The 24,649-nt window shown below is 32.6% G+C and overlaps 3 protein-coding genes across 19 annotated transcripts; 1 reads left to right on the forward strand and 2 right to left on the reverse strand.

Moving 5' to 3' along the window:
• On the reverse strand, window positions 1-13,551 carry LOC106777670 (DNA repair protein REV1). Of its 15 annotated transcripts, none has more exons than XM_022775955.1 (25): window positions 13,251-13,551; window positions 12,986-13,130; window positions 12,666-12,781; window positions 12,500-12,576; window positions 11,741-12,252; window positions 11,153-11,296; window positions 10,910-11,042; window positions 10,727-10,815; window positions 10,558-10,608; window positions 10,274-10,477; window positions 9,478-9,597; window positions 8,942-9,034; window positions 8,160-8,219; window positions 7,983-8,069; window positions 7,708-7,791; window positions 7,516-7,588; window positions 6,051-6,119; window positions 5,722-5,796; window positions 5,202-5,492; window positions 5,047-5,117; window positions 4,016-4,608; window positions 3,318-3,378; window positions 1,143-1,237; window positions 524-1,051; window positions 1-257 (listed from the first exon to the last, which is right to left on the reverse strand). In XM_022775955.1, exons 1-23 carry the CDS (start codon window positions 13,451-13,453, stop codon window positions 1,163-1,165), a joined length of 3,426 nt encoding a protein of 1,141 aa, XP_022631676.1. In that variant the 5' UTR covers window positions 13,454-13,551; the 3' UTR covers window positions 1-257; window positions 524-1,051; window positions 1,143-1,162. The 15 variants fall into 15 exon arrangements, with proteins under 15 accessions (XP_022631676.1, XP_022631675.1, XP_014520837.1 ...); XM_022775954.1 differs by having other exon boundaries at window positions 473-1,051; XM_014665351.2 differs by lacking the exon at window positions 1-257 and having other exon boundaries at window positions 356-759; window positions 1,013-1,051.
• A 3,477-nt stretch (window positions 13,552-17,028) lies between these two features.
• Window positions 17,029-17,604, reverse strand: LOC106777854 (LYR motif-containing protein At3g19508). Its single transcript, XM_014665657.2, has 2 exons — window positions 17,353-17,604; window positions 17,029-17,269 (listed from the first exon to the last, which is right to left on the reverse strand). The coding sequence occupies exons 1-2, from the start codon at window positions 17,536-17,538 to the stop codon at window positions 17,216-17,218; spliced, it is 240 nt and encodes a 79-aa protein (XP_014521143.1). The 5' UTR covers window positions 17,539-17,604; the 3' UTR covers window positions 17,029-17,215.
• LOC106777853 (alpha-L-fucosidase 2-like) lies at window positions 17,375-24,376 on the forward strand. Of its 3 annotated transcripts, none has more exons than XR_002670081.1 (11): window positions 17,375-17,514; window positions 17,736-17,902; window positions 17,992-18,140; window positions 18,215-19,125; window positions 19,324-19,456; window positions 20,803-20,961; window positions 21,432-21,656; window positions 21,733-21,834; window positions 21,935-22,070; window positions 23,204-23,454; window positions 23,850-23,980. XR_002670081.1 is itself a non-coding variant. In XM_014665654.2 (11 exons), exons 2-11 carry the CDS (start codon window positions 17,752-17,754, stop codon window positions 24,178-24,180), a joined length of 2,493 nt encoding a protein of 830 aa, XP_014521140.1. In that variant the 5' UTR covers window positions 17,375-17,514; window positions 17,736-17,751; the 3' UTR covers window positions 24,181-24,376. The 3 variants fall into 3 exon arrangements, 2 of the variants coding, with proteins under 2 accessions (XP_014521140.1, XP_022643207.1); XM_014665654.2 differs by having other exon boundaries at window positions 23,204-23,399; window positions 23,850-24,376; XM_022787486.1 differs by having other exon boundaries at window positions 17,400-17,514; window positions 17,653-17,902; window positions 23,204-23,399; window positions 23,850-24,376.
• Window positions 24,377-24,649: the final 273 nt, after the last annotated feature.

The raw sequence follows: 24,649 nt of genomic DNA on the forward strand, positions 1-24,649 counted from the left end.
GGTTATTAATTAAACGTTTTCTCAATGTTGTGAATAACAGAGTGACTTTTCAGTTAAAAAGTCTTATATGAGTTAGTTAAACCATAAGAAGTGAGACGCATGCGTATTTCAAAAGTCAACAATCTCTCAATCAGCAATTCTTTCAAGCAAAAAACTAATAAGCAAATTCGTATATTTTACCACCAACAGTTAAACAGCCACTCTTAGAAGAATGAATTGGTTTGGATCAAACTTCTCCGCTTCACGCTGCTTCCAACCTGATAAACACCACTATTCAATAGCAAATTATAGAAAGAAAAATATAGTTTGCCACCCTTTTTTAATAATAAAATAAACTAAACTAAACTATTCAATAAAAAATTAAATAAAATTATTCCATAAAAGTTTAATATAAACAGTCATAAGTGGTTACAGATCATATAAAAAATAATAAGACTGTTCACAGATCATAACCCTTTTCTTCTTCTCTTACCATTACATCACGTCACGTGACATCTATTACATACTCTTTTTCTCTCTTTACCTTTTCCTTTTCATCCTCGAGACTCTTCCTTCCATCTCAATCCAATCCGAAAGAACGGTGGCAAGAAAACTACTCTTCCGAGAGGAGTCTGGGATTTAGTGTTTTTACCCAGTGGTTGCCTTCAAGTTACGTGTAACAGCAAAAAGTATGGTACCCAATCCCCCATATGCCTTTACTTGCAGAAAGTGCCTTTTTAAGGAGACTGAGATACAGTCTTTCAATTTCAGCGTGACACCCTGTCCATATCCGAAGATAACCCAAATCTGTTAAAAACTATTGATGATTAATACATAAAAATGATATTTCTGTACTGGACACCTGTACAGCAGTCTGATCCTTCAACATTTACACATCTATCAAAACTCACTAATATTTTCAATTTCATGTTCAGTGACAGCAGGTCATAAATCCCAAGTTATATTGGAGAGGGATAACTGCACAATTTCAATCATAATTGTAAAAGATGAGTGCATCCATAGAATACTGTACCAGAAAAACTCCAGCTACATGAATTATCTCTGCCTCCTCCTACACATGTTTATTAGGCAGACTAAAGATTAACAAACCTATATACCACACCAAACCAAATTACGTACACATATTGTTGTAAAAAAATTACCTCTTTTTGCTAGTAGCAATTTATACAAGCAGCTTCTGTATTGATTTAATCAGACGGTTCTCCAAAATGACTAAATCTACCCTTTCCAGCTGCCACTGCAACAATAATTTCTAATTCAACAGTTATGAAAGTGTTGTCCAGCCACAAGAAAAACCTCAATTCTGCTATTGTAAGAGTTGGGAAGAGGAAAGGAGAATGCATTACAAAGAATTATGATTTTCATGATGCTAGATAGAATAAATCTAATGATAAATATCAGGAGCATCAGCAAGCAAATAAGGATAAACTAAAAAAGAAAGTAAAAGGTCTGGTCATTAAAACCAGTAAAACTAACAACTTAGGATAGCTGGACATTCAAATCAAGTAAAATCTAAGCAGTTGTAACGTACAGCTCTAACTTCGTGAGTGTTTTTCAAAAATAAGTCCTATATTGACCAGAGATAGTGCGATGATAATGTATATAAATAAGGGGAAAACATCATCCTATGGGCTAGCTTTTTGGGTTTGAGTTAAAACTTAAAATTTAAATTCTATCATGTCAGGTCATATCCTAAATCTGTTATTGGGTGACCCATCTTATATTATCCGTGCACCAAACTAATAATGCTTGGTGAGATTGAATATATTAGGGGAAAACCTAGTCCCACATTGATTAGAGATGGTACCCAGATAAGGTACATAACTATGAAACAAACAACCCTCACCATGATTAGATTATGGGGTTAAGTTCAAACTTAAATTTTAAGACCATATACGAGAACTCTCTGGGAAGACAACACACTAGTTTTTTTGCCTACACTTCTTCTGAGTTTGACAGAAGCAACCATTCATTTTACAAAAGAAATGATTAAAGAGAAAAGTTAACATACTGCAAATGGAAATACATGTTGCTTATAAATACAAAAAATGGTGTGCAAATTATTGTGCTGTTGTGCAATGCGAATAATTCCCTATACATACAATGGTCTACATGGATCACATGATGACCTCATTCAGCAGTGTTAAACACAGGCATAAACTTATAAATATCTCTAGAAACAGAATAACAAACAAATGTGGTGATGCCAACAGTTTTTATTTAACTAAGTAATAAATTAAATATACATTGCATCTATATTATGATCAGTAACCAAGACCGGAGATAGTATACAAGACAAGACAAGGGATTAAAATAATAAATAAACAGCAAAGGAGATTTACAAGCCATATTGCACAGTCACAGACATATAATAAATGTCTAATTACTTATGTTAATGAAAAGTTCGATATTTGAAGTTCAACATCACAAAAAGGTCCCATAAAATCAATGGATGACAAAACAACAATTCATACATGTTGAATAGATAGTAAAAGGCAGGCAATGGAACATAAAATTTCAAATTTATCAACTAGTTTAATGTTTGATTAAATGACTAGAAATGCAAGATTCATTAAGATAAGCCCATACGCTGAAGAAAATGTTTAGGTATCACATTAAAGTTGGACATACTCTGCAGCACATCAGCCGTGAATAACAGCTTTTAAATTGAATCTGACCAAATATACCGATTTTGCTCAAGTTTGCCATAGCAAGAAAAGAACTTTATAAGTTTCTACTATGAGGGTAAAAGTAAAGTCCCTCCATAATTGTCATCAACTGCGGCCTACAAAATTTGAACCAGAGTACTGTATTAACAGAAAAAAAAGAAGCATACCATGTGTTTTAACTACACAAACTCCTTATTAATATAAAATGGCATAATAAACCACGTGTTTCAACCCATTTATAAAACTCTGTTTCTACGCACAACTCTTTGGCACATAACATAATTTGGAATAAGATTAGACATTTGGTGTAAAGCACATGACCAATTCCTAACAAATATTTTGTGGAATTAGGTTCATTCACATGATTTTCTTTCTCTTGATTCATTTCTATCTTTGTAGTGTTATTTAGGAGTTTATCGTTCTCTTTGTAATGTTTTATGTTCAATTGACCAGCCAAATAAATTTCATTATTTTATAAAGAAACACACCACTTTTTTAACTTGGAAATTGCAATTTCAGTATTTAAAAGATACTAACCAGGACTAACAAATACTAGGTCCCACAAATTATGTTTTGTTAAGTACGAAAATGTTGTTTGATTGATAAACAACAGATGATGGTAAAAGAGAAAGTAGGCTGAAGGAATACCTGAAGGTAAGGATATACAGTATCATATACTTGTAGGAAAAATTGGGACTTGGCCGCAAACCTGAAAACAAAACATGTTTTAATCCACAGACTGTCACAAAAATAATCTATAAAATCTAGTAAGTAAAATTACTTTGAAATATTACCACAGCTTTCACATTTTTTTTAATAGTTATACTTGAAAAGGGTTAGATATATGAGGGAAAGAGATCTTTATTGAATTGATTGAATTTAAAAACAGTACATGGGCATACAGTGAACTCTACCCCTCCTAGAGTAATGATAACAAAGATCTCTAATACATTGCAGTACCATACTCATAACGATTACAGTATCGTCTAGTAACAAAATATTTTCTCCTAGCTCAATAAGAATGTAATTGTCGTTAATCAAATTCAAAATATAACAGAACTCTCAGGAATTTACCAAAACTCCAATTTCACTTGACTTCACAGGATAAGTGGAATTTACCAAAAGATGGGTTGACGGTACAGACACAAAATTAATTAACTAGCCTTTTTTAATCCATTCCAGCCTCTATTTTTAGTTTAACAAAATCTCCATCAAAAGTGACGGAATAAATCTAACAAACAAATTGAATAAAAAGATGTGGGAAGAATAAGGATAAAAGCACGTGATTATGTACGAAAACAATAATAAACAGAAGGGTGCCATGCTAACTTCCAACATTAACATACCTTTTCAGAAGTCGGAAACATATATAAATCTCTTCAATATCTCTTTCAATCTTCACTTTGATATACTGCCTCAGTAGCTCACACATAATGTCAACAGTTTCATCAGAAAACTGCTGGGCCAGATTTAGCTCATAGAATTCAGATATAATTTGGTGCAAAACTGAAGACAATGTGTTTGCCAACCCTGATCTTAAATACATTTCTGCAAGTTTCTTTAAAATTAAGCAACTGCCACCTTTGAACTTCTCAACCCAATTTGGAGGATTTCCAACCCATAGACTGTCATTATTATAACTACATATAGGAGAATTATCAGAAACTTCAACGCCTACTGACAACGAATGGTTTTCAAGAGGTGGAATCACAACATTGGAGCAAATATCTGGCCTCCTGTGTGCAGGAAGCTGCTCAACAATGTCAGCTTTAAAATCCTCAGGCAATTGTTGAAACACTGAACCATCAACTTGACTCAAAGAAGAAGGAAACAAATCATTGTTTTCAAAACTAGAATGGTGTGTAAACTTGAAATTGGGTCCACGGACTGAATATGGTATAGTTTCGCCTTCACTATTGCTCGACACATATTGCTTTGCCTATTAGTAAACATGACATATGTTACCAAATAAAACACTTAGAAAAACAGAGCAATAGATACAAATAAAAGTGTTAATGTTTCTTTCAGTTTAATGACTAATTGCATACAAACTGCAAAAACCATCAAAATAAAGGTATAAAGAAGGAAGACTGATCAATTCAACCATATAATTTGATTAGCTGTACATGAAGTGGAAAACATACAGATTTAGGTAGGGAAGAAGAAAATGAGAGAATATGAATAATAAATAATATCTCTTGTGTATTACAATTTACAATGTGATACAAGATTCAAAACTCTAACCCTATTTATGCTATCAGTTAAAAACCTTTATCGAAATCAAATAAGAAAAAAAATTGTAACAAAATATGAATCCAATTCTAAGATATTATCCAAAGGTGAGATAAGACATAATAAAATAGGGAAAATTCTTTACCTTGTTTTTTGATAATAAATTGCCTTGAGGAATCGGTTCAGAATAGGAAGGTTCCTCTTCGTTGTTTATCGCTGCCAACAAAAACAAATTGAAAGCATGGGTGACAAGTTTGAGTAGAGTATATAGCTTGCACTAATGAAACAGAAAACGCTTACCTTTTTGCTCACAAAATGAGTTTCCTGAAAGGCTGGAGCTCTCACTTGTGTTTTTCCAGTTAGCAATATAATCAACTAACTTCCCTCTGTAAATTTCATTTAATTCTGAAAATACATCCGGGGGAAGATTCCTTATAACTTCAATGTCAAGGTTACATAAGGGGGGCGGTGTTGAAATTGGGTCAGTACTAGCCTCATTAGCTGGTATTTTATTGTCCATTTCCACTGAAGACTCTAGCAAATTTACACATGCAAGACTGGAAGTGTTATCCCTGCTGTGCTTGTCATTACCTAAAGAAAGAGCAACGACAAATGTTTGTGTATTAATTCTATCATTCATAAAACGTCAAAATGAACAAAAAAAAGTAAAATTTATGTGTAAGAAAAAATATCCAAACAATAACAAGTAACCCCTGTGTGACATTGTCCATCACCCATAGAATAAAACAACAACAACAACAAAAGCCTTATCCCACTAGATGAGGAAATTTAAGCTTAAACAAATAGGGGGTGCCATTACCTATAGGATATGTCTGATTTCCAACACCAGCAGATGCAGAAGTGAGCCATGATTTCAAAGTATATTTTGTTGTACCTTTATGAAATAGATAAAACCATACAATTATATAGAAATTCAAATTACATAAAATAAGAAAAGAAAAGCTCAAAACGAAGAAAAAAAGTTAAGAGATTCCACAATACTAAATTATTGAAAGACAGAAAGATGAAGAACAATAAGGTTGCAGATCTCAGCAACAGGCATTCCAGATAAATTTAATTATGTGCACAAGCAAATAATATGTTATTCCAACACAACTCGTTAAGATTCACTTCAAAAAATACAGATACCTCGTTTAGAAGCTTCTGCACTTTCAAGTCTGGAAACTTGCAAGCCAATACCTCGAATCTCCTTGACATCTACATGAAATTAAAACAAAAAAGACAAGACGAACATGAACATATGTGGATTCCCTTACACAAATCAAGGCTGAAACACTAAATAACATGAACAGGAAGAAAATACCATCATAAAATTAAATATGAGGTCCAAAGAAACAATCACCAACCACCTTCACCATGCAAGCATTTATCTTAGAATATGATACACTGTCTGCGGCCCAGAGCCATTCACCTAAGTGTCTAACGAACTTTCAGTTTAAACCCATGACCAATACTTACTCGGTCAATCATCAGCTATGCACCTAAAAGAATGACTTTACATCAGTATCACAACCCTCTAGGAAAACTAGCACTTTGAACTTGAATCATGGGTAAGCACTGGCCAACTATAACTTTAAATGGCATTTTAATTTAATTAAGAATGTAAGTGGAAATTATTTTTCCTAGCAACTTGATAATATAAGCTCTCCTAAAAACTTAAATTAAGAGAAGGATGCTCATTGTATTAGGATTCCCTTGTCAATACACAGCTTTTATATCAGGATTCAAGTCATAAATCAAGAGATGAATGCGACTGAGCAAAATGGAACCTAGGGGATTTCCGAAAAGCCAGGACAACCTCTATATATCTGTTGTACATGCTACTATGAATTAACAAAAATAGAAAAATATTGATAAGCATCCAAACACTAAGAAACCCACCCTCAATTATTTTTTAGTGTTCTTTTCAAGTCAAACCTTGTAACTCCACATCTATGGTACAGTATCTCATTCTATATTTTATTGACATAGTATTGTTCTTTTTTTAACTCTATTAGGTAGTTGTAGAACAAATAAGAATATTTCAGGAGAGAGCGTTTGACAAAAAAGGAGATGGGCTGACGAAGTCAAATGATCCATATTTCTAACCTCACCCAATCCCCTAATGAAGTTGGTGTTTCTTCAATAACTAGTTTTGTTCAATGATTTCAAAGAGGCAAGCGGATCAAATCCCCCTTTCTCGTTTTTGCCTTAGTACTTGAAAATTTTTAAGTTGTCATGACTAAATTAGCCTTGAATTGAATACTTATAATGGTTTTGTTTGTCTTTTGTGAGATTATATAAAAATTAATTTATTTTCTCTCGTCTCCCCTCGTTTTAACCGAACAGAGTCTATATCAATTATTAACAAAAGCAAATGCAGTAAATGATTCACACATCTAAATATAAACCAACAGATTCCATACTGCCTAGTTTTACATTCATTAAAATGGCAGAAAACATGTATGCTCACATCAGCTAATAGAAAATACTTTTTATTTTTGAATGTTTCATGACAAAACTTTGAAAAGAGAAGAAAAATATATTGAGCCAGAAATAAGGTTTGCCAAGCCTGGCATACATTAAAAGAATAAGCAGGTATGAGTTATGATACCTATGTTAAAACATCCAAACAGCTGCTTTACAATTCTTTGGAGTATTTCCACGTTATCAGTAGCAAGAGGAACCTATGATGAGAAAATCAAACACAAGAAATTGGACCTTAAAACAATTAATAAAACACTTGTATAAAGAAAATATGACAGTTCAATATACAGATTAACACTTGTTATTTTCAAATATTTACCGTTATAGAGTGACTCAGATTTTCACAGTCCCCACAGCCCATAAACTTTGCAGGTTCACCAGCACCTTTCCTTCTCTTTTTGATCTAAAGCATATTTACAAGAATATTTACAAATAATTTGTAGACTCAAGATATAAGAAACATTATGATAGATAATAATACAGAAGTTTCAAAAATTTAACACGACATGAAAAGAAGCTTGCCAGCTAGAACAGAAAGCTGATTTCTGAATAATCTAAAAAACAAAACTTATCAAGCTTAAAGTAAACCAACACCTTCAGAGTGAATGTGCGCCCCTGCACTCCACAACACTGCAATCGTAATGAGACCTCCTTGCAAAGACTTATTAGAAAGTGTTCACACTGGAATAACTTTTATGTCAACATTTTGAGTGATTTTTTTATACAGTAAGGTTTATAAATATAGAAAAATGAGTGTAAGAAAATACTAACATCTTTTATATCTTTGAATCTCACTCCCCAATTTACATCAGCACCAACGGTCTTGCTTTCCTGCAGAAATGTGGATGTCATCTTAAACAAGTTTATCAGGAGAGAATAATAATCACAGGAAGAAAAAGTGATACAACACATTTAAGTTAGAAAATTAAAAGTAAAATGTGAAACCACCAGCCAGTGGCACAATTATTTCACATAATGTTTTGGGGCATAGCATTAGCACAATCAATCATTTTGAAATTTACAATGACCAATTATGGTTTTATTATTTGTACTAAACTGACAATTTATAAACCTCAGCCATTTTTTACTATTACACTTGTTAGCCAATCCCTAGACAAGGACTGGAATAGATAAAAAAAAAAGATATTGTTACAGAAAAAAAAATGGTGGTGTAAAATGGAAGGCAAAAGAAAACAACATTCAAGTGTGGATTCATATAGAGAAAGAAAGAAAAAGAAAAGCAACACATGCATATATTATAGTATACAACAAAGTGGAACAATTTAAGATGGAAGAAAGGAGAAAAGAAGCAACGTGTGCACACTCACACAAGTTACATACCATTACATAACAAATTGGCACAGTGTAAAATGAAAGGAAAAATAAAAGAATCAACAAGCACAATGTCGTAGACAAAGGCATATACATCACTCTATCTTTGCCTCTCTCTCACACGTATAGTGTACATACATACACATATCCAAAGTATACTAAACCAAGTCAAATCAAAATGAGAAGAAACAATGTCTGGATTTTAGATAAATATTCCCCACCTGAAAGTTCCCAACTAACCGGTTATCAATTCCTCTGCTATAATTCCACAGCATTTCTCCTGTTTTTATACCATAGTCCCTCTGCAGTGAGGCCTGCAGATTCAGAGAAATAAGGGTATACTACAATTATTACAAATTTTTTTCAAGTACTGGTCAAAAAAGAAGGTGGAACATGACTACAACAGAGTATCCAAGTAAATGAACCAAGTAAAAACATAACAAATTTGTGCTAAGGATTAAATACTTGAAAAAAATTGGGACTAGTTCTTTAAGATTATTCCCTCAAATTTAAGCCAAATTTTAAATAAGTAAATAATATTTTTTCGCAAGTTTCTTTTCACTTTTAGTAAGGATTCTAAATTCATGAGTCAAACCATCTCCTTCCCCAACGCAAGGGAAAAGATAAATGTCTCAAAGCAGAGGATGAACACATTGAAAGACCTTTGGAAGAAAGTCAAGGAACAACAACTTTTATAAAACAATAGAAGGAAAATCAGAAGAACCTATAAATTGAGAAAGTGAATGAAGAGTAAAACCTTGGAAATAATGCGTAATTGTCCACAAGTGTAAATATTCTGTTTCTTCAATTTCTCCTGCAAAACATGTCCTATTCCTGGAAGTGAATTAATTGGGAGTTGGCATAAATGATCTTCAACCTGGAAAGGCAAAACTGACTAAATGAACAAGGTAGCACGTTGACACATTCCACTCGTCAACTATAATATCAAAATGCATAAGCTGCACAAAATATAAGTAGGAGTGAACTACAACAGCTAAAATCACACTTGATGACATGATCAGTGTCCCATTTTTTTTTAATAAGTTGATCTTTAAAATGATCAAAACCAGACAATAGAAGTTGAAAATTGCAATATAAATCACCGTACACATTTTCTGGGGAAGTGTAAATTGTCAATTTTAATGCATCCAAAATACAGGTCATACCTAAAATTAGCACCTTTGAGGAAAATTCAAAGCTTCAAGGTCTAGAGTAGTAGAATCCACATCTAGCATGGCACTACTCTGTAAGTTCTCATTGAATTTTATTTAAAATACAGAAAATCCAGTTTCCAAATCCAAAATAAAATAACAAGAGCAACAATTGGCATTGATATTTGAATTTGCAAATATTCAAATGTAAGCACAAGTTTACAGCATAAAACTCAAAATAACACACTACTATGGCCCCAAAAAAAAATAGAAAATTAATTATAAAGAAAGAGGGTGTGGAAATTGTAATATGATTTGCATTATACCTTCATTATGCCACAAATAAAAATTGAAAATTAAAAAAACGACAAAATTATGAATAAAAGAAAACCCAAAGGATACCTTTTCTGTAGTTATGTAATATTGACCATTTGGTTTTGCAGTTCTAGTAGCAATACGAGCCATAAGCATATTTCCAGCTATACCAGCACTAGCTGTGCATCCGGTGGTCTTATAGATCTCTTCTCTAATAGATGAAGCTAAAAGTTTGGGATCTTCAACCTCTAAATCTGTGACATCTAAAAATGCTTCATCACAGCTTACAGCCTGCATCAAGTAGCAATTACAGCATTAAGGACGACTCAACAGAAAACTTTATGCACTTGAACAATGTCAAATCATAAGACCTGCACTTTGTTGCAATGCTGATGCAATATACTATAAAATTGATCAGCTACCTGCAAAATGTCAAAGACACATTTGTAAAATTTCATAAAAGGAAAAAAGATACAAAGACATGATGACAAAAAAAAATATTCTGAAGCTTCCAGTTACAGACACCCTACTGATTCTTACTTCCTCATAAGCTTCAAAGTTGTAAGGAAAGATAACAAGTTGGGGACAAAGAGCCTTGGCATCTCGAACAAACATACCAGCTCTAATACCTAGCACATGAGCAAAAAAATAAGTTGCATACAAAAAAGTTATAACATAGCTTACTGAGCCATGCTATGATATATAACTTGGCACATAACCAACCATGACTACGAGCTGGGTAGTTAGCAGAAGAAATCTCAGCAGTTCCATTTGAGTTATTTGAATGAGACACAGCTACAGGCTGATCCAACAATTCAGGGTGGTTCCGAATAACAACTGAAACAAAAAAACAGTCCTGGGACAGCATATGGGTATAGAGTTAAATGGCATACCTAACCAAAATCTGAAAAGGAAAATTAGTTGACAGCAATAATTTTTTTGAACAGCCTTGTATTTAAATCTTACCATGTCAACATGGATAATAACTGAATTTGAAGAAGTATTAGAGGCACTAATATTAGAATTTTCATTCTTAAACCCAGAAGACAATGCAGAAAAACGCTTTCGATACCGATTTCGCCAGGTTCCTATAAAGTGTAGTCGTGAGCTCTGCATAAAGCAAACTATAGTCACGATATTGCAATAACTAACCATATGATTACATGACACAATAAGTTACACGACATATATCGGTTTACATACTTATAAGAAGGTAATACCCCTGTCCCATGTGATCAGTTGCTTGTTTTTCTATCTTTGTTTACTTTTTTTACAGATACAGCAAACACAAAATATAATGCACAGGAGTATTCACTTCATCCACCTTATCTATAGAAGTTCAAGTGATGATATGTTTAGATGCAAGAAACAATTATCATTGACTTGAATGTTTAATTTCCAGTATATTTGGCAAAATAGTACCAAAAAATTTAGATTACTGCAATAACAGCCACATTAAAAGAAAATAAAGTGGGGCCATCAACAAGAAAGTCACCATTTCACGCACCAAGCAATATGAAAATTCAAAATTCTTGTATGTTTAAACTTCACTACCTTAAAATAATTTTCCACGAAATTGGGGTCTGCAAAAGTTGAATGACACTGTTTAAAAGGCTTAGTGCCTGAAGAACTTGGAAATTCTCGTGCATTCTGCTCATCTGAGCAGTGAGAACTAAATGATGTAGAAGGTGCTTGATGAGTGGGTCCAAGTTCACTTTTGACATTGCTCTCATCTTTCGCAGCAGCATTGCTTCTAGCTGCTTGCTCTTCATCAAACTTAACTCTTACACTAGTTGGCTCCTCAGTGATAATTGCATTACTATTCTCAATATCACCAGATGTGGTACTGATTTGTCCAATATGTTCACTCATTTCCCCAACTTTGGATAAGTTTCTATCATCAGAATCTGTTTGACCAACCCTCATAGATGAATCTTCAACATCTGATACTACTTGACATAGGGAATTTGTTAAAGCATCCTCCGACATTTTACTACTTTTCATTGTGAAGAAGGCTGACAGCTTTGATTGTTTATTAGCTAGTTGGTCCAGCTGGTAAGGTACCCCTATCAAAGAAAAATTTAAATCACATGACATACAACTGTTTGGAAAACCGGATATAATATTATCGCGTATTGATATAGTCAGGAGAAAATAAATTAAATGATAATTAAATAAAAGGCAGGATCAGATATTAAAACATGTAGGAGTTATTGCTCCCATGGTCCTTCTTTTCCTCTCATAATACAAAGAATGAAATGTGATGCAAGAAAATGAAACTAATACAACTGGAAGAGAAATGAAAAAACTTACAGCTCAGAAGTCTATTAGCAGCAACAGAATCTAAAATCCAAGTGGGTTTTACTACTGGCAACCCTGCACTGAAGGCTCTGTATTGAAGTATCCAATGATTAAATTAAATTAATTCAAAAGAGAAGGACTCAAAACCTAAAATTTAAAGAAGGTCATGAAATCAAACCTGAGGTTCTTAACTTTACTATCAGGCAGATTACTGCATATAATATGTGTTACACGGTGTCTAGAGAAATAATTCTCGAATCTTCCTCCATTCTTAAGCATGTAGCTCCGCAGTTCCTGAAACACGTTTGTAACTTGAGTAGTCCCTTTGGAATTTTACAATAAAATCTGACTGAAAATTACAATTTCTTGACACAATTGATCCCTAAGCCAAGAAACAGTAACTTCGTATAATTGTGATACTTTCCTGCCATTCACACATTCAAGAATCGGGAAGAGATACACAGAATCAACAAAATGATAAATGAAAAACAAAATAACCTGGCTGGAAGGAACTGTGAAACCATCAACAAAAATTGAAACTCCACTGAAAATAGGCTTCGCTACAGTAGAGTCACTTAAAGAAGACGCGGAAGCCTCGGCGTCAAATTGGTTGTGTAGTTTCCTATTCTTCTCTGTCATATAACTGCATTTACTCCAGAGTTAATTAACAAATTGAGGTTGAAGACCAAATACGAAATTGAAATCCTAAAATTAGATAACATAGGAATTGATAATAATATTGAAAAGAAAGTAAAACAAAAACCTGGCAAAACCGGAGAAGGCGGAATTTCTTGAAGAAGCGCGAGAACTCGAATTTGAGCCCCAGACAGCGCCTAGGGTTTTCTGGTTGGTGATTGTCTTCTTTCTTTTACTGTTCTTTTTAGAGCTATCGTTGGAGCGGTTGGAAGATATAGAATTAGAGAAACTTCGTTTAGAATTAGCTGATCGAGACGAGTCTAAACTCATTCTGACACAGAGAGTGTCGATGAAATGAAAGGAGAAAGGAGAGTTACTCAGCGAGGTGGTTGCCGCTTCCCCTATTTTTCGAAAGGGGCATTGTTGTTTGTAGGAGAAGCAACCAATAAATAAATAAATTTTAATTTTTCTTATAAATATATTAACGAGTTTTATTCTTAAAACCTTCTTTATTTGAATTAATTATAATTTTATCCACGTATATCAAATTCGGTTATTTAAATTTTGTCAATTGCAAAATTTAACATACCTTCCACTCGAAAACTATTGATCAAAGGGTTTGATAAGTGTTTATTAGAAACATTACTGCACAAAACAGTTGAGGTTTCAAATTAGCTGATATTTTGACAAAACATTTGAAAAAAAATAATTTCAGATTTTTCTATTTCAAAGAAGAAGCTAAAATGAAGCATGAGAAAAAAATTAAAGAAAAGGAATTTTACAAGACTGAGATTTTAAAAAGATGTTTACCAAATTCTTGAGAAATCTTGTCATTTGGATTAGTTTCGTAGAGCTTCCTGTAATGAAGATTTTCATAATCAAATGAGACTTTTTGGAAAAAAGATAAAAAAATAAAAGAAAATCAGTACTTATGTTTTTCATGCTCAAAGTTCCAGTGAAATTATAACTGGTCAAATTTCTAAAATTGAAAAACACAGAAAAAGTGATTATGATTGAAGTGATGAAGAAAACAAAAGAGAAAAATGTTTAGAAAGAAGAGACATGTTAGAGTTAAAGAACATCGTCATTGGAATCGCAGGTGACATGAAGAGCCTTTCCTACGATTTTTAAATAACCTCACATCAAACCCAGTTTATGGTAAAAACAAAAAGAGTTTAAGCAGAGAATCAAATTACCTTCAGAGTTTAAAAGAAAAGAGAAAGGATATACGAGAAAGAGCCGTAACACACAGAATAACTGCAACCTAGAGAGATCTTCAATCGTGACAAGAGACAATAGACACCAGCTTTAAATAAGAAAAATTATGTGACCACTCTTATTTGTCCATATAATTAAATAACGAACTATTAATTGTTTTGTTAAGTGAATTTATAATTAATAATTGTTAATTGAACTTATAATTAATATTTGTTGACTGAATTTTTTTCTTTTTATTTGACAGTATGTTTCCTTAGTGTTAAATATACATTACTTGTTAAAACCTACTGAGTCTAGTTAATGAATTAGTTAATGACTATTTGTTAACTGAATTTATAATTAATAATTGTTAACTGATATTATATAATTAATAACTTTAACTGAATTTTTGTCTTTTTATTTGAGAGTATGTTTCCTTAGTTTTAAATATATACTACTTGTTAAAACCTACCAAGTTAATGAATTAGTTTGACTATTTATTTCTTCTTCCATCCCATGGTTTCCTTCTATACTTCCAAGGGAATATTAAAAAACAAAATTTTTCATGTTTTACACTTTTTTTTTATTGCAAACTTCATAAATATATTTTATATTATATAATCTGAAATATATTTTTTATCCATTTATATATTTGTGAATATATTATTAATCACTTCATACCTAAAAATATGTTACAAGACTGTAGAATGTATAATCATAAAATATATATCGAATTGTGATTATATAATGAAAAATATATTTTTAAATTATGCGATATGAAAACATATTTTGAATCTGAAATATATTAATGAATTACACAATTAAAGGATATATTTTTCACTGCATAACAAAGAAAATGCATCAATGGGTCATACAATTCAAGAACATATTATAAATTAATGTATTTTTAAATTGTTTAATTCATAGTTAATTGCGTAATAAAAAAGTTTTGCGTGTAAGATGAAATCTTCTCTTTTAAGGGTCGGAGTGATCATTCTTTAATTCAGTAACATTTATTGCAATACTTCTTGAACGTCCTTCAATGTAAAGTTATTTTTATTCAGATTGTAAAGACATAATTTATAAACATAATATATATATATATATATATATATATATATAAAACTTATTTTTTAGCTATTTATAAACAATTTTTTTTATTATGGTTGATTTAATTACTATTTAAATATAATCAATCATGATTTAATTTTTAAGTAAGATAATTTTGGTATTATTTTTTTTAATTTAATTCGATTTTTACAGTATTTCGATAGATTCTCTTTATAAAGGGTTAATTGTTTGATTAATAATTAACCGGATGAATATACTATAAAAAAAAGTAAAAATTTTGAATTATGTAATTTATAATATATTTTTCAATTTCAAACTGTATTTCACAATGCAATCCAAAATTTCCCCAATGCATGAGCAATTTGAACTTTTCCCGCACTTCAGAAATTAGGAAAGAAATTTTGGAGCTAAAAGAAATCACCAATACTGGAACAATTCTAACAACGAATTCAAAGAAGAAAGTAAAGAAAATAAATCACTACAAAATATTCATTAATACTTACATTTTTCTAGTCCCAAATAATCATAGCAAGCTAAAACATAAATTGAAATTCATTTGTGATGGAATGATAAAAAGAAAGAAAAATATATAATACATTATTTAACATTTGTTTCCCTCTTAGAACATCTCCCTCGTGAAGTTTGCGTTAAAATCTTTCAATAAAATATCTTGATGTGTCGCATCATAGTTTTTAAAATTAAAAATTTGGTGTTGGAATAAAAGTCAATGTTTTCAGTATTTTTATTAAAGTTATAAGAATTTGAAACAGGCATAAAAAAGTTATAAGAGTGTATGAGTTATTAAAAGTTTCATCATTATTCAATCAAAACTTGTAAAAAATATAATACGGTCTCATTAAAAGTAATGTGATATGATAAAATTCATTCAAAATAAAATAAAATCATCTTACTCTCTGATCTATATACCACAATTTTTGAAAAGACAAAAAAATGCATACGTGAATTGAAGACTAGAGAAAAACAAACCAATAATGATAAATTAATAAATTTTAAGTGTAATTTAACTTTACAAAGAATAATTGGAGCTGTTTCATTTGAATTACATATAGTTAGTCTATATTTAGTCAATTATCATCTAAATGTTGATATCTCTCCAATAAAAGGTGTTTATAATCCAAAAATGAAATAACTTAAAATATCATTAAAGGAAAAAAAGTCATTTTTGAATTTAGAAAAAAAAAGTTAGTATGGAGATGAAAATGAAATATAAGGAAAGAAGTAATAGAATGATTTTTTCTTTTTAATAAAAGTTGAAGGAAGGTTATGTATGGAAAAGGATAACATCTATATTTGATTAGAGATACTTAAATACAAAATATAAACTTTATGTGAAAAAAATTGTCGATCAAAAAAAAGGATAACATCTATATATTTAGTTATTAATACTTAACTTGAGGATAATTTTGAAAAAGAAAAAGGATTGTTTGGTGATAAAGTTGGAAAAAAATGAAAAAGATAATGAATTCAACTCACAATACATAATATTAATAACTAATTTTGTCGATCAAAAAATAATCGAATAATAAAAAAAATATTAAAAAGGAAGAAAAGTATTAAAAACTAACTTGTTTGATTCTTAAAAGTTAGAATGGCAGCTTGATTCATTAGAGTGAGAATGAATAAAATCTAAGCGCGTAAAACTCATAACATTCTTGTGTTTAGAGAATTCATGTTTGAAAGGAAAACAAAACTGAACTGTAAATCGTGATTATTTTAGAGGGCAGAAAGGTAATAGCGTGTTTTGCCCATGGGACTTTGAGTGAGAAATAAAAACAAACACTTGGGTGGCATTGCATGGAAACATCAACTGCAGCATAACCCTTTTAGCTTATCCGCAACAGATTTATCAATGGAATACTGCCATGGAAATGAGTAGAGAAAATTAGATGCAGAATCAATGAAAACAGTATATATATTGCAGGAAAAGGGAATAAAGGAACCTTGTGAAGAACCCAGAGAGAGTGATCGTAGGTGCGTTGAAAGAGGTGAGAGACTTCAGAAGGATCGATTTCACGGTAATTGACAAAGTTCTCGCGGGCATACTTGGCGTAGTAAGCCCTGGTGTCCTTTGGCAAGAGCCTCACCAGCCTCAGAACCTCTGCGTACGCTCTCAAAGCTTTCTCCATCTTTTCACTCCTTTTCAACTACTCAGCTAATGTCTTATCTTATTGTATAAATACTTTTCACTTTATTATAAAATTAATTGTAAATGTAAGACGCAGAACAATACCTATATATAGGAAATGGAATTGCATTTATGTCTTTCTCTCACACACCGTTCTACTTTGCTTACTTTATCGGTGACTCTGGGTGGGAGTAACAGTTGAAGGGTGGCTGCGATGGAAGCGGAAGCGCGTAGAAGTTCGGACTTGAAGATTAGGTTCGGAGAAGAAGGTGGGAAGCACTGGACTGATGCGCTTCCCATTGGCAATGGACGCCTCGGAGCCATGATCTGCGGCCGCCTCCATTCCGAAACCATCCACCTCAACGGTAGTCTTCATCTTCATCCTCATCTTCACCGATTGCCATTCAGACTGCACAATCAATGCATGTTTGTATGCTTTATTGTTTTGCTTCAGAGGACACGCTCTGGACCGGAACACCCGCGGACTACACTAATTCTAAAGCTCCACAANCCCTTTCTCTGGTTAGAAACCTCGTTAACCGTCAACAATATCCACAAGCCACTGCTGCTGCTTCTGCCTTAACAGGATCAAATCCATCCGAGGTATGTAACACCCTTTTCTTTCCCATTTCCCTTTCAGATTCGCCCCTCATTCTCGTGTGAATTATGATGCCCAGGCCTACCAACTTCTCGCCGATATCAAATTGGACTTCGATTATTCACATCTCACCGGCGCTCAACAAACTTACCAGAGGGAGCTGGACTTGGATACTGCTACTGTCAAGGTCAGCTATTCCGTTGGAGATGTTCAGTTCAAAAGGGAGCATTTTGCCTCCTATCCAGATCAAGTCATTGTCACTAACATTTCCGCCACCCAAAAGGCCAGACTTTCATTCACACTTTCTCTGGACAGCAAAATGATTAATCAAACCTACGTAAATGGCACCAATCAGATTATAATGAAGGGAGCGTGTCGTGGTAAAAGGTTCCCACCTCAACTCCAACACAGCGCACAAGATACTCCGCAGGGAATTCAATTCTCGGCAATTCTTGACTTGAAGATTGGTGGTGCAAATGGCGTCATCAGTGTTTTGGATGACAACAAGTTGAAGGTTGAGGCTTCAGATTGGGCTGTTTTACTTCTGGTTGCTTCCTCCTCCTTCAGTGGCCCGTTCACATCACCTTCAGATTCTAAGAGGGATCCTACTTCTGAGTGTTTCAGTGTATTGAGCTCAATAAGCAATGTATCAAATTCTGACCTCTATGCACGCCATTTAAATGACTATCAAGAACTTTTTCACCGGGTATCGCTGAAGCTTATGAGAAGCACCCAGCCGAATATGCCAGAAGACAGCTCTTTGGAATTGAAGACGCTTGCGCCAACGGTAGCTAGTCTGTCTCTAGTGGACAGTCAAACTCAAGTTTCAACCTCTGACAGGGTGAAATCATTTCAGACGGACGAAGATCCATCGTTGGTGGAACTTCTATTTCAATATGGTCGGTATTTGCTTATTTCTTCTTCGCGCCCTGGAACTCAGGTGGCAAACCTACAGGGAATTTGGAACAAAGATCTTGAGCCTATTTGGGAGTACGTTCACATTCTGTTTAATTTCAATGGATATGGTTTTAAACAAGGCTTACTATCTGTCATTAGATGTCTGGATTAATCGGGTTTCTATTTTCACATTCTTTTTATTTACCACAGACATTTAGTTCCCTATTCACTTGCAAGGAAGCCTTGTATTAATTTTTTTAATCTGAGACTAATAATGGTTACTTTTCCTAGTGGAGCTCCCCACTTGAACATCAATCTTGAAATGAACTATTGGCATGCTCTTCCTTGCAATCTTAGCGAGTGTCAAGAACCCTTGTTTGATTATATTTCCTCTCTGTCTGTGAATGGCAGTAAAACAGCATATGTAAGTATTTGTATTCTCTTTACCTATTTTTGTTGAAGGCCATCTTAACTAAGCATGATGTTGACTTGTATATAGCTTAATTTTAAAATTCAGCAGCTAGTATTTTTATTAAACATGTGTACAAGTGTAGATCACGACGTAAAATTGGACCCATAGTAATGCTCTCAGGCTATGCTGATTGAAATACCTTACCACTTAGATTGACAAGACTGAACAACATAGAAGCATTTCTAAGTCTATTTAAGCCATTATAAGCTTTAGCATCAAACATTTCCAATATAGAACCAAGAATGTAATTCCTAGAAAGCCATTACCAAACATGTACCAAATTCATTTCCAATGATATAAGTCTCAATTTTATATATATGTTTCATAATTTAATGACATCGAACCAAAATAAAACTATTTGCTTATTTTAAATTTTACAAATATAATCATATTATTCAACAAAAATCCTTTACACAATAATTTTTCAGTGATTAAAATATAAAAGGTAATATAAAGGTTTGTTTCCATGAACAATGAATATTAGACAATGATATCATAACAAAATAACTGAAATAGTAATCATATGTTAAAACATAGTTACAACAATTGCAAGGGAGGTAGTAGCCCTAACACAAATTTATGGAGAAAGTAAAACAAGTACGTGAAAAAAATGAAGCAGAGAATTCTCAAATTAATTCTAGAAAAGCTAAACGGGTAATCATTTTGACTAATAATGATCTTGAAGATACTGAAAGTACTGCAAAATTGAATTGACTTTAAGATATTATTCCCGACAGTAGGATATTTTGGAGAGACATAATCTAAGGATCTATTCATGCTCAAAGACGTAAAAGAATTACCTGGAAATTTTAAGGCTTTAGAAGTATGTTTTAAGATAAAATGCTTAAATTTATATCAAGAGCTAAAATGCACCTTGAATACGAAAAAAAAAATAAAAAAAATGAAGAACTACTTTCTCAAGTTTTTGAGTTGTGGGCATCGTTCAAGAACCCTTGTTTACATCATATTTATAGCTATATATGTCACCTTATGAAAAATACAACCAGGGACAGAGGATTATGCTTCAGAACTGTATGCTGAGTCATTCAACTGATTAACATTTTGAACTAACAGAAAGAAACTAACTATAACTATTTTGTGTATTGGTTGGAGTGGTTAAATTAATTGTAGTTGCTACATTTTTTTCACGGCAAAGTGGAAGCCATGCCAAATTGCCTTGCACCACCTTGATGCCTGTTGTGTTTGCTTCCTTATTTGTGAATTTCTCACAAATTATTTCCCTTGAGTTTGACATACTTATGTTCTCAAGCTTGTCATTCAATTATTGAACTCTGAAGGTGAATTACCAAGCAAGTGGATGGGTAGCACATAGTAAATCAGATATATGGGCAAGAACATCAGCAGGTCATGGTGATGTTCTGTGGGCTTTATGGCCAATGGGTGGAGCATGGCTTTGTACCCATCTATGGGAGCACTATGCTTACACGATGGATAAGGTAACTGGTTTCTGAATTCTGAATCATTCAACGAAGCAAGCCAGAGCAGAACACAATAAATTATAACTAGAAAACATACAAAGCTAAGCTTTTAAGAAGTCAGTAGCCTTTGGAAGAGTCCTTCTAAATTTTAATCCATTTTAGAATGGTGTGCTTGTTTGGGTAATTAATGCATATAAACTTTTTAACAGTTATGGAAGGATTAATTTTGAAAGATACAAACACAGAAAAATGAGTTATATTTGAGAATGCTTATAAAACCTTTACGATTGAGATATATGATTGGATGGTGTTAAATAGAGTTGTTTTTTTTAATGAGAAAATATACAAATTTAATTTGAAATAATGTTTAAATACTGTAAGTGAGGAAAAAAATTGCAAAATCATGTGCAATGTGGTGGAATGCTTTTTGGCCAAACTAACATTCAGCTAGAACTAACAAAGGCAAATTTTGGTTGTTATTTCTACAGGGTTTCCTTGAATATAAAGCATATCCCATAATGGAAGGATGTGTCTCATTTCTGTTGAGCTGGCTGATAGAAGACAATGAAGGATATCTTGAAACTAATCCATCAACTTCCCCTGAACACAATTTTATTGCTCCAAACGGTGAGCCTGCATGTGTAAGCCAGTCATCCACAATGGATGTGGCAATCATACATGAAGTCTTCTCTACATTTCTTTCTGCTGCTGAGGTAAAATTGCTAACCTTTTAACTAACAAACTATAAGATGTTCTGTTTACTCAAATTTGTATGTATTTCCAAAACAGGTTATAGGGAGAACAAATGACAATATTGTCAGAAAAATTTGTAAAGCTCAACCACGGTTACGTCCACTCTATATTGCCCAAGATGGTTCCATTATGGAATGGGTATTTTCTTGAAAATAGAAAATGCATGCAACAATATTGAATAATTAACTTTGATATGATAAATTGCTAGATAAATAGTGGATTTTCTTGTGGAGGACAGGTGAAAGATTTCAAGGATCCAGAGGTACATCACCGGCACCTTTCACATCTATTTGGTCTATTTCCAGGGCATACAATTACTTTTGAGCAAACTCCAGCTCTGTTTGAAGCTGCTGAGAAAAGCCTCTATAAACGAGGTTTGCATAAGCTGAATAATTATAGTACTTATTTTTTTATCTTGCTAGAGTTCCAGCTAGAGTTTTCTTTATTGATTTCTACTAAACTGCATGGTTCACACCGCACTGTGTTCAATTTTGTGTACCCCTTTGACAATTAGAAATCTTATAATCTTATCCAATGTGAAGAGTAACATAGGGTCTGTTGGGGTAAACTTTTCTGAAAGTACTTTTAACAGAAAAAAATAAAAAGAGAAGATGATAAATATCTTTATAAATTAAAAGTAGTTTATGTACGAGTTAAAAATAACTTTTTAAAAAGGTAATATGAAAGAGTTTCAACAAATTAGTTTATGCATAAAGTAATATTAATTTTTTCAAAAAATCATTTAACCTTTTCTTCTTATTTTTCTTTTCTGGAAGTATTCATGCAGTAGGGATGACAATGGATCGGATACAGATAGTGCCTACCCACAATCCAATCTGACAAAAAAAATTCATTCGTTATCCGCACAAATATCTGCTTAAAAATTATCTGCGAGTATTTTAAAATCCGCGAATATCTATGGATTTCCGCAAATATTTAAAAAAAAAATATTTTTATAAATTATTAAAATAAAATTACAAAAAGTATAAAAAATATAATATAAATTAAAATTTATTTTTAATTAAATTTAACCTTATAAAATATAAATTAATATTAATTTTAATTAAATTTAACTTAATAAAATATAAATTAAATTTTTATTTTTATTTTTGGCAGATAGTGGATATATGTGAATACGGATAGTATTACCACCGCATCCGATCCATTTATAAGCGGGTATTAAAATATCCGCGGATAATAAATATTTACGGATACCAATTATCTATCACAGATTTTATCTGCAGATATCTGTGGGTGCGAATTCTTTTGTCATCCCTGTAGAAGTTTATCCAAACACATTCATAATCTAAATAAAACTTCATTCAACTGGAGTCTAATTTTTTTTGGGAGGGGTATCATGTAGAATTATACAAATGAAGGAAACACATTTACTTTATTTTAATACACAAGAGTTGTGGTACTGAAACTATTACAGCTGCCTGCTGCTGTTCTTAAACAATGGTTATCTGCCCTTAATCAAAACATTTATCTTTAACTTTGGAAACAGGAGAGGAAGGTCCTGGGTGGTCAACCACGTGGAAAACTGCTTGCTGGGCACGTCTACAGAACAGTTCGAATGCATATAAGATGATCAAGCGCTTGATAAACTTGGTGGATCCGGGTCACGAGATACCGTTTCAAGGTGGACTTTACAGCAACCTGTTTGCAGCGCATCCACCATTTCAGATCGATGCCAACTTCGGGTAACTTGCTTAGGTGTTTTCTAGTGTTGCATCCAGACTTAAATATCTTGCCCACGTAAGTGATACGTATGTGTCTTTATTTCACTCAAGTCATTGACGTTATCAATATCCGGCGAAAACAACTACTTGCAAGTGTAACAAGTTACTTTAGCAACCAAGCCTTTGTTTGTTTTACTTGGACTATAACTAATTACGCACCAAAACAAAGTACATGGAGTTGAATAGCTAATTTCAAATATACACTATTGTCTTTTCTTTACATAATTGTAAATGTGATTTGCTGAACCATTAGATTTCTGTTTTTGACCTCACATTTTTTTGTTATCCTCTCTCAGACTTGTTCAACTTGATTTTCTCTAATCCCAAAAAAAGGGTTTATATAGGCTTTGTAGCTCAACTGGAAGTGTCTGTGATAGATTGAGCATCAACTAAGGATTATTTTGTTGCCAGTTTTGCAGCGGCAGTTGCCGAAATGCTTGTGCAGAGTACATTGAGCGATCTTTTCTTACTTCCTGCTCTTCCATGGGAGAAATGGCCAAATGGCTCCTTGAAAGGCTTGAAGGCTCGTGGAGGAACAACAGTTAACATATGCTGGAGAGAAGGGGATCTTCAGGAGTTTAGTGTATGGTCCGAGGACCAAACAAGAACAACTCTGAGAAAAAGAATACACTATAAAGAAACTATGGTCACCGCAGACTTAATGACTGGCGTTTTTTACAGGTTCAACGGACAGTTGAAGTGTTTGAACTCATGCTCTCTTTCAGAAATGGCGTCTTCTTGAATTTGAGGATTTGAAATATCAATTCTCATGTTTCGTTGTCTTTTTTTCAATGGACAATAGGTATAGATTTCCATATGGAGTAATTCAAGAAAACTCCATATTAAAATATGCTTTTCTATGTAACAATTAGCGTGTAATTCACTTCGTATCAGTAGGAGACGGTGATTGTTTTGCCATGTTTCGGCAGTTTCCTCCTTGAGAGCTCATCTTTCTTAGAAAATTTTTACTTTATATAATTTAAAAATTATTTTTCTTTAAAATAGTTTTCAAGTAAAATGATTTTTGGATTATAAGATATGAAAGTCAAATAATAAACTGTTAAAAAATATACTTTTGAATTTATTTTCTTTCTAATAGCCAATTTTTTGTATCTATAACTATTAAGAGAAGAAATTCACTTTTTATCCATAATTATTGATAGAGAAAATATGCTTTTATAGCTGCCGTTTCATCGTGTACAATTATTTGC

The sequence above is a fragment of the Vigna radiata genome, chromosome 11 (assembly GCF_000741045.1).
Source record: "Vigna radiata var. radiata cultivar VC1973A chromosome 11, Vradiata_ver6, whole genome shotgun sequence".
Classification (NCBI taxonomy): domain Eukaryota; kingdom Viridiplantae; phylum Streptophyta; class Magnoliopsida; order Fabales; family Fabaceae; genus Vigna; species Vigna radiata.

Coding starts and splice junctions, on each gene's coding strand:
- LOC106777670 (XM_022775955.1), bottom strand. CDS start 13,453: ATGAGTTTAGACTCGTCTCGATCAGCTAATTCTAAACGAAGTTTCTCT. Junction 12,782..12,985: donor TCACAGTTCCTTCCAGCCAG/GTTATTTTGTTT, acceptor AACGTGTTTCAG/GAACTGCGGAGCTACATGCT. Junction 5,797..6,050: donor TGCAGAAGCTTCTAAACGAG/GTATCTGTATTT, acceptor TATTTCATAAAG/GTACAACAAAATATACTTTG.
- LOC106777854 (XM_014665657.2), bottom strand. CDS start 17,538: ATGGAGAAAGCTTTGAGAGCGTACGCAGAGGTTCTGAGGCTGGTGAGG. Junction 17,270..17,352: donor CTCTCTGGGTTCTTCACAAG/GTTCCTTTATTC, acceptor TTTCCATGGCAG/TATTCCATTGATAAATCTGT.